The 16,190-nt window shown below is 40.7% G+C and overlaps 1 protein-coding gene across 1 annotated transcript in view; it reads left to right on the top strand.

The window, feature by feature from the left end:
* TBC1D9 (TBC1 domain family member 9) overlaps positions 1-16,190 on the top strand; it is a 109,621-nt gene that overhangs the window by 75,363 nt on the left and 18,068 nt on the right. Inside the window, exons 11-13 of the mRNA XM_046656224.1 lie at positions 1,542-1,659; positions 2,825-3,110; positions 3,400-3,529. Of these exons, the coding sequence (XP_046512180.1) occupies positions 1,542-1,659; positions 2,825-3,110; positions 3,400-3,529 (534 nt within the window). The remainder of the gene's footprint in view (positions 1-1,541; positions 1,660-2,824; positions 3,111-3,399; positions 3,530-16,190) is intronic.

Here is a 16,190-nt window from a genome sequence, read left to right as displayed (position 1 = left end):
TAAATGCTTAATTCAGTATTTAAAAAAATGTTGCTCACATACCAACTAAAATTATCTCTTGCACTAGTACATATATCACAATTTGGGAAGCTCCAGGATAATATGACCTTAGATTTAAATGCCACGTATTCAGAGAGGGCTTCCCTGACCATTCAGCTAAAAGCTAAAGCAGGCTTAATTCTTCTGTGTGTATGCGTGTGCGCGCGCACACACACACACACACAGTGCATGTCTCCTTGTACCACATTACAGTCATGCATCACTTAACAAAGGGGATACGAAATACATTGTCAGGCAATATCGTCCTTGTGTTAACATCACAGAGTACACAGCCTAGATGGTATAGTCTGCTACACACCTAAGCTATATGGTACTGTTCTTAGAGGACCATCATCATAAATGCCGTCCATCGTTGACCAACGTTGTTATGCAGCACATGTGTGTATTTTATCTTTTTAATAGCACTTAATTTAAATATACCCCAAAATTGATTAACTTTTACATATTTATTCTGTCTTTCTGACACCAGAATATAAACCCTGTGAGACTTGTCACCACAGTGTTCCGCCCCCCATCCCCCAATACCTAGTCCAGAACCTGTTACAAATTAGACCCTCAAAAAAAACTTACCTTGACTGAATGACTAAGGAACTAACCATGGCTATGATCATGTACTAGGATTGGCAGGTTAATTCTCAAGTGGAGTTTTAATAATGATTTCACTTGGGAAAATATTGAATAAGACTTTCAAGAAAGAGCCTGTTAGCCGAAGATTCCTTTTTTAACGTTTATATTGTAGAAATCTGATGAACCGTCACTGGTTTCTAGAAGATCAAAAGAAGTACAGGAATAGTTGGCCTCTAATATAATGGAGTTCATATTTGTCTTTTGATCTTCCTCTTTTTAATTAAGAGGACTATTAAAGTAGTTGCGCCTTGAGTGGTTATGAGCTATCTGATAATATCTTTTAATAAAGTAGGTTACTTTAGAATTTAAATCACTGATACCTATCATTACCATCCTTATCCAGATGGAAATAATGGGCAAAGAGGCCAACTTTGAAAGGTTTCCTTGTTCTCTGATGAGAGCCTCAAGCCATGTGTACTTGGTTATAGAACCATTATGGATAATTAAAAAGGAAATATTTACCTCACAGAATTAAGGATTAAAAACTCTGAGATTTTAGCAGGTTAAAAGCTTTGTCAAATAGGCTTTGGGCAAAGTTTGTGAATGAGGTTTACCTATATCTGGGGTCGGGGGGACACCTAGTCCTTGGTGAATATTGGTGTTCTGAAGACCCTTAACAGTTACAGGCTCAAGGACTAAGGGTTTTTACGTTTTTAAAAGGTTGTAAACATAACAAAACCCAGAAGAATATGTGTGTGTAGCTTGCAAAGCCTTTAAATATTTATTATCTGGCTTTTATAGAAAAAATTTGCTGGTCCCTGTGAGACTAGCTCAGTAATTTTTTAGGTTAACAAAATTGCTTATGTGTTTGATGTATTTCAAATGTATTTGATGACATCCTCTTACTCCTTTAGGCCATGAATATTGTCACATCAGTGCTGCTGCTTTATGCCAAAGAGGAGGAAGCTTTTTGGCTGCTGGTGGCTCTGTGTGAGCGCATGCTTCCTGATTACTACAACACCAGAGTTGTTGGTATGTGGGGATGTAGTTAACATTTCACCCATATCTCATCAGGAAGATGTTTCTAGAGCTGAGATACCAGCTGGAACACCATTTCCAGGCACCATTTGCTAAAAGAGTTTCAGACTACTCCAGTTTTCCAAAATGGGAATGAGAGGGCTTGAGTCATATAGATTGTACACAAAGGAGCCGCATGGAACTTAAGAGAATACACACGTGTCACTGTTACAGAAATTATCTTAGACAACATTTGGTGTGGGTGTCACTTTATGGCACATGAGAGCTACATCAAGCACATAGACCGTCAAGCCAAAAAGGTTTGACAAACAATTCTTTCACAAAGAGGATGGCATCTTTGGAAAGCAGAAGTATTCAAAAAAGGAGTGGACAAAATAGCATATAAAATTTATCCAAAGCTAAGTTTCTAAGGTACTTTTCAGAACTGTTTCACTGCAAAGCAAGCAACGATTGTGAGCATTTAAATGAATAATTGCTCTTACTCCTTATACTCCCCTCAAGTGTTAGATACTCATTTAGCAGGACAAGCTTTTTGTTGCTAGTGTAGTAAAAGGTATGTTTTATGCTTCCCTCTTGTATCTGTCTTCATTTCTAAACCTCGATTCATTGGAAATATTCTCCAGAAATGTCAGTAAGTTCATGAATATGTCCAGCTAGAATGCTTTTAAGTATAAGAAACAATCGTTTAAAAAAAATGATTCATATGTGGGGACGACGCATCCAGAAGAGTGATTTTTTTTTAAATAGGAGTTTGCCAAGATATAGAGCTACTTAGGTATACATTTCATGCCTAACCAAGCGTTAGGTTGCTGACAAAATACCTAATGGTATGTCATGAAAACTTTGTTAACTGGCTTTTTCAACATCCCTTATAGTTGCCATATTATAGCTCTTCTCTGGTAGGGAAAGCATGACAGGAAGACCCCAGAAAGAGAAGATGCAGCCGGGACTAATCTGATGACTGAGCTGTGTTGACGTCTTGGTCTCGTAAATAGTAACTAGTAACATAATAACTGCAGAATAGCTAGAGAAGGGAGCAGAATTCAGTCTCAGGAGCAATTGTGAACTGGATTATTATGGTCAAGCCGTTTGTTTGGATTCATTAGGAAGAAGGTGTAGTTGGCTAACCTGCAGCCTTTTGTGTCCGCCCCTGCTACAGGTGCACTGGTGGACCAGGGTGTCTTTGAGGAGCTGGCACGAGACTATGTCCCGCAGCTGTATGACTGCATGCAGGACCTGGGCGTGATTTCCACCATCTCCCTGTCTTGGTTCCTCACACTGTTTCTCAGTGTGATGCCCTTTGAGAGTGCAGTTGTGGTTGTCGACTGTTTCTTCTATGAAGGAATCAAAGTGATCTTCCAGTTGGCCCTGGCTGTGCTGGATGCAAACGTGGACAAACTGTTGAACTGCAAGGACGATGGAGAGGCCATGACCGTTTTAGGAAGGTAATGTACTGAGCCTTACTTTGAAAACCTCTGGTTTCCATCTGTGTTGCTCCTTGGTTTCATGAGTCATAATTGGCTCAGTGGTGATCATACTGCCCACTTCTCTCTGTGGCTGAGGATTTATTTTCATATACTTTGTCTTTAGAAGTTAAGGAAGTTTCATCCTGTTCTTAAGGAAATTCTTGGATTTTGTTTTAAAATGCAGAGTTTGCAGAAAATAGGTGGAGAACTCTAATGGGAGAATTCCAGATTAGCCTCCCTGTGACTTCTGCTTCATTTCTTCTTCCAGGTATCTAGACAGTGTGACCAATAAAGACAGCACACTGCCTCCCATCCCTCACCTCCACTCCCTGCTCAGTGATGACGTGGAGCCTTACCCTGAGGTAGACATCTTCAGACTCATCAGAACTTCCTATGAGGTAGGTCTTGTTTCCTAGCTGAGTGTTACAGTACTCTGAAGATGCTGTGAAGGGCTTGGCTGGATGTATGCCACCTTCCATTGCTAACCCATGGGTGAACCTGCTTCCTTTCACCTTCTGAGAACTAGTTGTCAGGGTAAGCAGCTACCTGCCAGCTGATAGCTTTGAACTCCAGAGACAGACACTGAATGGGGCTCAGAACTTCTGCTGGGTCTAATACCATGGAGCAAATGGTGTGACAAGCTCTGGCCCTGTGGTTCTTTGCTCTGCCCACCCTGAAGCCTGATCAAGTAGCAGCTCAGGTTCAACTCTGGGTGGACTGAGGAGGAGCTGTTGAGAGCAGGCAGAGGGAGGTTGACCTGTATAAATCAATTCACTTCTGTTCTCATGCCAAGTACTTAGGTCTTCTCTGAAGTAGGCAAGCCAATCCTCATTGAATATCCTGGACTGTCCTAGAGAAGAACCAGAGTCGTAGGGTTCCTCTAAAATTGCTTGGCCTGGGTGGGGGAGGTGCTTATGAGCTGGTTCTGAATCCCAGCATAGAACTAAGAAGCTCCTAGGTGCCGTGTGCCCTGTAGCATTTGGTAGTTTGTGGAGCCCCAAGGCCTCAGTGCTCATAACACCTCATGGTTTCTTCATTTCCTGAGCCTTGGCCCTGAAAGCTTTCATAGAAATGATCATTAGGAGAGCATGAATCTTCTGCTGAGCACACTGCCCTCTACAGACGTTGTGGGATCCTCTTACTGGTGATTGCCAGCACTCCGACTAGCAAGAACCTGGATAAGGGGGAAATGGTGAGCAATGGGCTGAGGTCAGAAAGTCGCTTAGAGTCAAAATTTTACTGCTTTTTAAAAAAATTGGTGTAGATACCAAAGCCTTTTCAGAAATGTGTGTCCTTAACTCACAATAGGAGAAAGACTGGTCATTTTTTATTTTTAAATGTTTTCACTGAGGCTCCATGTATACTGAAAACAAAACTTCTTTGGTATGTTTTAGAATCATAAAAGTAATGCATGTTTATTGTAAAAAATGTAGAAACTGTATAAAAATATGAAAAAAAATAGTTTATCCTTATGAGCATATCACCATATTTCCCTCAAGTATGTTTTTATATTTGCAGTATGCATTTAAAGAATAAATTTCTGCTGCATAATGCTTTGTAACGTTCTGTTTTTCACTTAGAACATTCCATGAACGTCTTCTAATATATTAATATCATTTGAAGTTGTGGGTTTTTTAATAGATTCTTAGTGTTCTGCTTTAATGAGATACCAAAATTTATTTAACTGGTCCCCTTTCATTGGACATTTACTTTGGTTACTTCCAAATTTTCAGTATTATATGGCAAACGGGCACTATTATATATAATGATATATGTATATAATATGATAAACTTGTACACAAATATCACATCTCTGATTATTTTCTTTGAGTCCTAGGAATGGGTTTACATCAACAGATCAAAAAGTGTGAATTATTTCCAAGCTCGTGGTGCACACTGTCCAATTTCCATAAAGATTGTCCCAATTTATATTTGCATCAGTAGAGATTAAGAATGGCTGTTTCACTTCACTCTCTCCAAAACTGGTTATTATCATAATGCATTGTTAAAAAATCCTTGCTCCAGGACTTTTGGATCATACTCTATCGGAAATTTTGCATGATTATTTTTTCAGAAAAAGAGCCCATGTGATTTAAGACAATAGTTATTATTATACTTGTAGGTTGTTTTTCTAAAGGCATCCCCTGAAACATTTACTGTTTAGAGAATTCTGGACCAAAGTAGTAAAGCTTTGTATATGGAAACTCAGCTTTGTTCTTGACGGCAGATAAGCTAACATCGTGCTGAAGTCAGCACTTGGCCCATTTTTAATGGGAAAGAGAAGAAAATGGAGAGAAGACTAAGGGCTGGTTTCCATTTACATCCTGTCTGGCTGATCCCTAGTAGTGGCCTTTAGGCTGCCAAACATCCTATCACAGGACACAGCAGCAGTTTCCTTCCTCTGCCTGGGAAGACAGCCCCTTATATTTATATCAATGCCTGTGTTACCTGGTCTTTCTATGCACAATGATTGGTTTTTTGTTTTCTCTTCTCAGCCCAGTGTCACCTGCTCCTAAGTTTCCAATGGCTCCTGATGCCTTATAGGTCAACCTAAAGGGACCACCACTCTTCCCTATCTTTTTTCTTTCCCTCCTGGCTATTGGATTGGTGGTTCTCAATCATGCTTGTGCATTAAAATCACTTTAAAAACTTTTTTAAAGCCAATCTTTTAAAAATATGAATTCCCAGGCTTCACTCCAGACCAGTTAAATCTAAATCTCTGGCATGAGGCCCAAGAATAAGTATTTTTTAAAAGTTCCCCAGGTGATTCCAGTATGCAATGAGGGTTGAGAACTGCTGCCCTAGATGCAGAATGGGGCCGCTCATTGCAGAAGCCGATTATAACCTGGTTTGGACCGAGGCATGACGCCAGAGTGTTCCGAGGCATGTAAAACATTTCTTTCTATGCTTTAGGATAATTAGCCACGAAAATAGAAAAGTAGGAAAAATACTGAAAGCACGTTAAGCTTTGAGATCTGGTCAAGGACTCCCCAGGTTGCTAGAGGTTGGTCTGATATTGATCAGATCTCAGTTGGGAAGTAGAGATGATAACTTTATTCATAAATACCTCCTGGGGAAAATCTCCCTTATTGTAAGTTCTCCCAAGCCCCTACTGAAGGGAATTGTACAGACAATTTCAGAAACGGTCGTCTTCTATGTGAGCCCTGTGTGTGAGGCTCTGCAGTTTTGTAGAGTTATACAGAAGTAGAAGACAAAGTCCCAGCCTTCAGGTTTGACTCAGAGACCAAGATGACCATCCTGGAAGCCACACAGGCACATTAATAAAAGATCTTACAGCAGACACACGACCACCGCAGTTTCTTCATACTCAAGATGACCCAGCCTGTTGGGTTTAATCTGAGAAATGTTAAGCAGGGAAAGGATGTGGCTAATAGAACACGAAAAGGAGTTTGTGCAGAAGGGTAGACAGTTATAAAAGTTCAGAATAATGTGTCAGGCTGGTTAATGATGACCATAATGCTACCACTCATTGAAGTCTGCCCTGTGTGGAGGAGGGCGCTGCAAACTTCCTAGATGGCCCCGCTAGGTAAATGGTAACCAATTTTAAGATGAAAATGTAAGTTGAGAAAGGTGGAGCTAGTTTTTTCAAGCCACATAGCTAGAAAATGGCAGAGTCAGTGTCCAAGTAAGTTCTCCCTAGCATTGAAGCCAGAGCCAAGGGGGTTGGCCTGGATAGACGGGAGATGGAATTTCTAGATGTGCATATGGACGTGAGGTCAGATGACCCAGTAAAGGCTGGTTCATGGGGAGTCTTGAAACCCCTAATTGATTTGCAAAGCACCCAACAGCCAGTGGAAGCTGAGGGGAGTTTTTCTTCAAGATATTATTTCTGCTCCCTGTGCAGTAGATTGGAGTGGGGAGATCTGAAGGGATAGACTAGCAAAGAAGATAGTACAGTTGTGTCAGTGTGAAAAGATCCCAAGAGAAACAGGAAACAGTGTCCATTCATTTATTCAGAAAAATCTTTATTTAAGATTTCATAAGTTTCTGTCCTACGCCAGGCATCATGCTTGGCCCTGGGGATAGTTTATCACACTTGATGTGAATCTTTTTCTTTATTCATTTTTAATTTATAGATATTTTTGAGCGCGGTACAGGTCAAAAAGATAATATAATGCATTTCCAGTCCTGACAATTATCAACATTTTCCTGATTTTCATTTCATCTAACTCCCTCTTTTTTTTTTCCCCAGGAATATTTTAAAGCAAACTCTAGGCAGCATATTATTTCACTCACAAACCCTTCATTATGTATCTCTAACGGGAAGGGCATTTGGGGCATGACATTTTTTTGCTAATCCATAGCTTTGATTTCCAATTTTAATTTTTTTTTATTGAGGTCATAATAGTTTATAACATTGTGAAATTTCAGTTGTACATGCTATTTGTCAGTCACCATATAAATTTGCCCCTTTACCCCTTATACCCACCCTCCACCACCTTCCCCTGTGGTAACCACTAATCTGTTCTCTTTGTCCATATATTTGTTTATTTTCCACATATGAGTGAAATCATATGGTGTTTGTCTTTGTCTGGCTTATTTTGCCTCACGTCTACCCTCAAGGTCCATCCATGTTATTGCGAATGGGATGATTTTGCCTTTTTTATGGCTGCATAGTATTCCATTGTGTATGTATACCACATCTTCTTTATCCGGTCATCAGTTGGTGGGTGCTTGGATTGCTTCCATGTCTTGGCTATTGTGAATAATACTGCAGTGAACATAGGGGTGCATGGGTCTCTCTTTGAATTGTTGATTTCAAGTTCTTTGGATAAATACGCAGTAGTGGGATAGCTGGGTCTTATGGTATTTCTATTTTTAATTTTTTGAGAAATGTCCATACTGTTTTCCATAGGGGTTGCACCAGTTTGCATTCCCACCAGCAGTGTACGAGGATCTCCTTTTCTCCACATCCTCTCCAACATTTGTTATTTTTTGTCTTGGTGATTATAGCCATTCTAACAGGGTAAGGTGATATCTTAGTGTAGTTTTGATTTGAATTTCCCTGATGATTAGTGATATTGAATATCTTTTCATGTGCCTTTTGGCCATCTGTATATCTCCTTTGGAAAAATGTCTGTTCATATCCTCTACCATTTTTTGATCAGGTTGTTTCTTTTTTTGTTGTTGAGTTGTGTGAGTTCTTTATATATTTTGGAGATTAACTCCTTGTCAGATATATGATGTGCAAATATTTTCTCCCAGTTGGTGGGTTGTCTTTTTGTTTTGTTCTTGGTTTTCTTTGCCTTGCAGAAGTTCTTTAGTCTGATGAAGTCCCATTTGTTTATTTTTTCTCTTATTTCCCTTGCCTGAGTGGATATGGTATTTGAAAAGATCCTTCTCAGATCGATGTCAAAGAATGTACTGCCTATACTTTCTTCTAGGAGTCTTATGGTTTCACATCTTACCTTCAAATCTTGGATCCATTTTGAGTTAATTTTTGTGTATGGCGAAAGATAATGGTCTACTTTCATGCTTTTGCATGGGGCTGTCCAGTTTTCCAACACCATTTATTGAAGAGACTTCCCTTTCTCCATTTTATGTTCTTAGCACCTTTGTCAAAGATTAGCTGTCCATAGATGTTTTATTTCTGGGCTTTCAACTCTGTTCCATTGATCTGTGTGCCTCTTTTTGTACCAATATCATGCTGTTTTGATTATTTTGCAGTCAGGAATTGTGATGCCTCCAGCTTTGTTCTTTTTTCTCAGGATTGCTTTAGCTATTTGGGGTCTTTGGTTGCCTCATATAAATTTTAGGACTCTTTGTTCTGTTTTCATGAAGAATGTCACTGGAATTCTGATTGGAATTGCATTGAATCTGTAAATCGCTTTAAGTAGTATGGACATTTTAACTATATTTATTCTTCCAATCCCTGTGCATGGAATATCTTTCCATTTCTTTATGTCATCAATTTCTTTCAATAATGTCTTATAGTTTTCATTGTATAGGTCTTTCACATCCTTAGTTAAATTTATGCCTAGATATTTTATTCTTTCTGTTGTGATTGTAAATGGGATTGTATTCTTGAGTTCTCTTTCTGTTAGTTCATTATTAGAGTATCGAAATGCAACTGATTTTTGTAAGTTGATTTTGTACCCTTCAACTTTGCTGTAGTTGTTGATTATTTCTAATAGTTTTTCAATGGATTCTTTAGGGTTTTCTATATGTAAACCCATGTTGTCTGCAAACACCAAGAGTTTAACTTCATCATTGCCAATTTGAATTCCTTTTATTTCTTTTTTTTGCCTAACTTCTCTGGCTAAAACCTCCAGTACTATGTTGAATGAGTAGTGAGAGTGGGCACCCTTGTCTTGTTCCTATTGCTCTGAGGGATGGCTTTCAGTTTTTCCCCATTAAGTATGATGTTGGCTGTGGGTTTGTCATATATGGCCTTTATTATGTTGAGGTACTTTCCTTCTATACCCATTTCATTGAGAGTTTTTATCATAAATGGATCTTGATCTTGTCAAATGCTTTCTCTGCGTCTATTGAGATGATCGTGTGGTTTTTACTCCTCATTTTGTTAATGTGGTGTATCACGTTGATTGATTTGCGGATGTTGAACCATCCCTGTGTTCCTGGTATAAATCCCACTTGATCATGGTATATGGATCCTTTTAATGTATTACTGTATTTGGTTGGCCAATATTTTGTTGAGGATTTTTACGTCTATGTTCATCAACAGTATTGGCCTATAATTTTCTTTCTTTGTGTCCAATTTTAATTTTTAAAAGTTTGTTCATCCCTCAAAAAAAAATGTAGATCTGTAGGTTAGTTATCACTAGTTGACAGTGGAACCTTGTTTATAACATTAGCACATTTTGCCTGATTTAAAGATTCATGCTTTTTCCTCCTCCTCTTCTTGTCAACAGTACTAGGAATGATAAGAGCTACATACTATTTGGGTTACCTGCATAGTACATGAAATTCTTAACACCAACTCAAAGAGGTAGGAATAATTTTCCCTATATTGCTGATAAGGAAGCTTAGGTTCATCTTCCTTTTTTGTGAAATTTCTGTGAAATCTGGGACCTGCCTCTATATCTGACTGAGAAGCTATGCCCTTTCTGATGCTCGCTGTCAAAAGCGTGTCTCGGGGGCCGGCTCCATGGCCGAGTGGTTAAGTTCGTGCGCTCCGCTGCGGCGGCCCAGGGTTCGGATCCTGGGCACGGACATGGCACTGCTCGTCAGGCCACATTGAGGCGGCGTCCCACATCCCACAACTAGAAGGACATGCAACTAAGATATACAACTGTGTACGGGGCAGGGGTTGGGGGAGATAAAAGCAGGGAAAAAAAAGCGTGTCTCCTTAATATGGCTGAACTTGACATTAATGTGTGTTAAAAGAAGATGCTCTTGAGCAGAGTGGTAGGTTCACATGGCTCGCAAGGCAAACACGAAGTGGGCAGGGGGTGAAGGAGTGGGAAAGCATGGGCCTGGGTGGTGGGCCAGGGGAGTCTCTCTGCCTGCTGAGATGAGGAGCCCTTATTGCCCGATCTTTTGATTTTTCAAGAGAATTTGGAGGTCTTGATTTTATTTGAATTGTCCTAATTTTCAAAATACTCCCTGGGTCAAACAGTATATGTCATGGACATTCTTGCCTACTAGCCACCTCTATAATTTCTGCAACTTTTTAAAATAAATTCTAGATAAATATGTAATGATCAAGGAACTGTGGTTAGAGTGTTTCAGGCCCTATCAGAATTGATGATCACAAGCCTGAGAATCAGGTGGTGTTTTTATGCCCCTTTTACAGATAATAGAACTGCAGCTCAGAGAGGTTAAGTAACTTACCCAAGGTTCCCCAGTATGTTGGAGCTGGGATTCAAATCCCAAGTCTGTCTGTCTTTCACGTGCTTCACATTATTTCTTATGTTTTAACCAGCATGTTCAAGCTACGGCTAATATTCAGTCAGTTCTCACTGTGTCATTTGCATATTTCTGGTCCTCTCTGGAGGACGTAGAAAGGAGGAGCCTGTTGAACTTGATGGAGCTGCCCTCATGGTCTCTTTTTAAAATCTGTGTCTGTTCTGCATCCTCCCTGTCTTCCCAGCAGTGCAAGGGAAAGCTTTGGAGGATGAAGGAAATCACAGAGAGGGTGCCCAGTATGGGGAGGGGAACTCGTGTTCCCCTCAGGAGTGATGGTGGGGGTGGGAGAGGCCAGACGTAGACGGGGAACTTGGACAAAAGCGGCTCCACCTCATTCCTTTATCTGAGCTACTTGCTCCTCGTCCCAAGTCTGTCGGGGAGAAAGGAAACATCTGCAGACAACGTGGTGAAGGTGGTATGAGAGGCTGCATACCTGTTTGTTAGTTGGTATCAGCAACCCGGGGTGTAAGGCGGGGGGACGGTGCAAAGCAGCAAAAAGAAGTACTGCCTGCATTGAAAATTGCCTCTCCGCTCATCAAGTCATTAGAAATTAGACTGGAAAATTAGAAACAAGCCACAGAAACATTCAGATAAAAATTGAGTTGGAGAAGAGATGTAAATGAAGATGGGTAATTTTGTTTATTGTTTAAGGAAGGGGAGATTTTTAGAAAATTAAAATAATTTTAGGCTCCTTCACCTCCATCACTAAATTCTATTTGTTAGAAAAAGTATTGTTGTTACCTTAGTGAACTGATTCTTTTCAGGGAACTGAAATGTGCAGTGCCTGGGAGAAGGTATTGTACGCGGGGCCTTCCCCCTTGTTTTGGAAAATGGGAAATGTTGGCTCTGGGATATACCGAGCCAGCTTTTGTTTGCCCTATGTTTAGCATGTCATTCTGTCAGAGCCCCTCCAAAAGGTAGAGGGGAAGGGAGAGGAGAAAAAGGGAGAGACAGACCAAGACCCAGTTGTTCTCATTATTCGTTTTGCTTTGGAAATCCTCCAGAAACAGCCAGGCAGGAACTTAGAGCCCATGGTTTCCTTTTAGATCAGGACCATTGGCTCCAGGTGGAAGGGCCATTGTATTCCATTGTGTTCTGTCTGTGGCCAGTCCCAGAGGCCTGGCTGAGAGAGGGGTCCTGCCTGGCAAACAGCAGGATCCATTTCTACTTGAGGAACAGATGTTGATTAAATATAAAATATACAGGGCTCTTTGAATGTCAGGCTTGGGGGAAACAACTCTTGCTTTAGTGATCTGCAAAGATTACCAAGCCAACGTTTAATATTAGTTATTATTATTGGTATTTTATATTAATGTATCCTTATCTCTAACAGCAGTTCTACAAGGACAGTTTTGGGGTCTCATTTGACAGAGGAAGAAACTGAGGGTCAGAAGACTCAAGTGAATTGCCTGGAGTCACACAGCTAATTAGTGAAAGAACAAGAATTTGAATCAAATTTTGTCTGGCTCCAAAATGTATGTTCTATTCTACCGAGAGACAAGGAAGAACTTACTGTCTGATGGAATCATAGATGGTGGAGTTATAAAGCTGGTGTCTGGGCCTCAGTCTTGCAGCTCAGCCCCTGTGGAACTCTGGCTAACTTATTTAATGTCTCTGAACCTTTGTTTTCCCATGTGTAAAATGCAGGTACCAGTACTAACTCACAGGGTTATTATAAGGAGCCAGTGACATGGCATGTAAACGTCCCTGCCAGTTATAGGTGCAATAAAATTTAGTTTCCTTCTGGCTAACAGCTCATGTTTTTTTGTTGATCAAGGGCATACTGTGGCCCAGCTTGAAGTAAACTAATCCTCCATCTTTAGCATGTGCAGCCCTTTGCAATGAATGCTTTCCACTTGTCTGTTAAGATCAAAAGAGTTACCTTTCCTGGAAGTTTCACTTTCTCATCCAAAAATTTAACCCCAGAGTGAATTAAATCACATTTTTCATCAGTAATGGCAACCCCTTCCAGCTCATTCTGAATTCTGGCTTCTCAGTGGAAATAAATATGGCATCTTTCCTTATTGTTGAGAGGTGTCTGGCTCAGTCTTTAGAAGGTGCTTCTCTGGAGATGAGAAATTTCTTCTGTAAATCCCATATTTGTTATGTCAAGACCTGCCCAGTGCATTACTGGTAGAAGACCAACTGGTCAGGCTCGAAGATGTCAGTGTGCTCTTTTGTGTTGATTATCAGAAAAGAAAGCTTGGGTCAAAACTCAGTTCCCTGAATTAGTTCTTTCAAAACAGGGAGAAAATAGAAAGCACTAGAAAGGTGAAGTCTTTAGCTATAAACCCCAACTTGGGAGATTATATAGTTCAGAGTCCACCAGCTGGAGCAACCTATAAAGAGATACCATCTATAGGGTTGCCAGATAAAATACAGGACTGGACATACTTAGAGTAAAAAAGTATTCAGTGTTTATCTGAAATTCAAATTTAACTGGGCACCTTATATATCCTGTATTTTTATTTGCTGAATCTGGCAACCCTGGCCAGTTATTGAGCACCCACTGTATTCTGCATTCAGTCTGAGAAGTGAACTGCTGGGGCGTTTCCCCAGGATGGAGCTGTGAGTGCGAGTTCTAGAATCAGACAGCCTGGGTTCAGACTTGGCTTTACCACCTACCAGCTCTGTGGACTCAGGCAAGTTAATGATCTTTATTAAGCTTCCATTTGCTTGTCTGTGAAATGGGGGTAAGAAGAGGACTGACTTCCTGGGATTATCATGAGGATTCAGCGTATTCAGCAAATTTGTGTTGAGCACTTATTATGAATCAGCACCGTGCTTGGCTCTGGTGGACACAGCCCTCATAGTAAGGGTGATGAGTGTAATAAATAGAAACCAAATGTTAGGTAGTAAGAAATTCAAGTCGGAAGGCACACAGCAAGGTAAAACATGGGATGTGCTGTTTCTCTGAAGGTTTGTGTTTCTGGTGAAGTGGCATTTAGCAGAGACACAAATGACGTGGGGGAGCAAGCATACGGGTATCTGAGAGAAGCACCTTCCAGGCAGAGGGGGCAGCCAGGGCACAGGTCCTGGTTGGCCAGGGAGCCTGCATGATATGCTTGAAGAACAGCAAAAGGCCATGTGACAGGAGAGGGGCTGAGAGAAGGCGATCAGAGAGGCAGCTGTGGAGGGAGGAGAGCATGTGGGCCTTGTCGGCCTTGGGAAGGACTTGGAATTTGACCCTGAGTAAGCTGTAAAACCACTGGAGTTTTTGTTTGTTTGTTTGTTTTTAGTTTTTAAGTTTTATTTTTCTCATTGAGAGAGAATTCTCATGCCATAAAATTGGCCTTTTAAACTGTACAATTTGGTGATTTTTAATATATTCACAGCATCATGCAGCCGTCACCACTATCTCATTCCAAAGCATTTCCGTCACCCTGAAAAGAAACCCCGTCCCCATGAGCAGTCACTCCCCATCCCCCCTCAGCAAGCCCCGGGCAACCACTAATCTACTTTCTGTCTCTATGGATTTACGAATTCTAGATATTTCATATAATATGTGGCCTTTCGTGTCTGGCTTCTTTCATTGGACATAATGCTTGCAGGGTTCATCACTTTGTAGCATGTGTGAGGACTTCATTCCTTTTTCTCGCCGGATAATATTCCATTGTGTGAATTGACCATGTTTTATTTATCTGTTGGTCAAGAGCTAGCATTTTTTTTTCTATTGTTTTATGGAGGTCATAATGATTTATAACATTGTGAAATTTCACATGCACGTTATTATTTATCAGTTTCTGTATAGACGACATTGTGCTCACCACCAATAGTCTAATTTTTATCTGTCACTGTATATATGTGCCCCTTTACCTCTTTCCCCCACCCCCATCCCCCTTCCTCTCTGGTAACCACTAATCTGTTTATCCATGTGTTTATCTTCCACATATGAGTGAAATTATGTTAAGCGAAATAAGCCAAACTGAGAAAGATCAAACCACTGGAGTTTTAAGCAAGAAGTCCGACCATCTGACTCAGGTTTTGGAAGGAGCACTCTTACTGCAAGGGGGCAAATAAAGGTGCGGTGCCCCGAGGAAGCAAAGAGATCACTTTAGAGGCTATTGTAAGAGACAGCAGTGGCTTAGACGAGGGTGGGAACAGTAGAGGTGGTGACCAGTGAGTGAGAATCCCTAAGGAGTAGGTGTAGGTAGAGAAAAGATGTCTAAAGACTGAGCCCTGGAGTTCCCTGAGGTTTAGAGATGGAGGGGAGACAGAAAAGGAGTGGCCAGTGAGGTATGAAGAGAAGCAGGAGAATGGGATTAAATGGATTTGAAACATGTAAATTTATGCCAGGCACCATCAGCAGCAGTTTATGTTTTAGCTCTTGTATTAGTTGGAATACCGGCTAGGCTGTTGTAACTATAGACCCCAAAATAGATTAAACAAAATAGGAATTTGCTTTTCTCTTGCTTTCAGTCTGCATAGGCAGTTCAAGGCTGTTATGGAGCTCAGCGGCATGGCGTCAGGGACCCACACTTTCTCTTATCCACTCTTGAAAAATGTTTTATCCATTCATGAGGGGTGGGTGTGCTCCTTTTCTTTTATGGACTCTTATGCCTAGAATTTCTACTCACATCCTATTGGCCAGAATCTAGTCACCTGGGCACAACAAGCTGCAAGGGAGGCTGGGAAATGTTGTCTTTTGCTGAGCATCTGGGTACTCAGCTGACATTTTGAATTCTATAGATGAAGGGAGAATGGAGGGATGTTGGGGAGTCAGTTGCCAACCTGTGTGACTACCATTAGGTGTCTTTCACATTTGACTTGGCTAGATAATGCTAGTTCTTACCTCATAAAAGACATTCAAAAATTTCAAAAGACAGTGCTCTCTATACCAATACTGTTCTTAAACTCAAATGGAATTTCTCAACTTCCGGGTTGTCACTCACTTTTCAGATGGCTTCACTGTTTTCTATCCTAAAATGTTAGCCCATAACTTCAAAGCCATTCTTTAAAAAAGAAAAAAAGCACTTTTATTTTGAAATAATTATAGCTTCACAGGAGGTAGCAAAGAAATGTACAGGGAAATCACATGCACTTCCTCCCCCAGTCCCCTCCTGTCCCATGCTAACAGCCCAGACAACCTCGCTGCAGAATCAAAACCAAGAAATTGCATCGGCACAATCCACGGAGCGTATTCAGATTTATCAGTTGTACATGCACTCA

Source organism: Equus quagga, chromosome 3, assembly GCF_021613505.1.
Source record: "Equus quagga isolate Etosha38 chromosome 3, UCLA_HA_Equagga_1.0, whole genome shotgun sequence".
In the NCBI taxonomy this organism is placed as follows: Eukaryota; Metazoa; Chordata; class Mammalia; order Perissodactyla; family Equidae; genus Equus; species Equus quagga.
The sequence above is the reverse complement of the archived record's forward strand: the minus strand, read 5'-3'. Positions and strand labels throughout refer to the sequence as shown.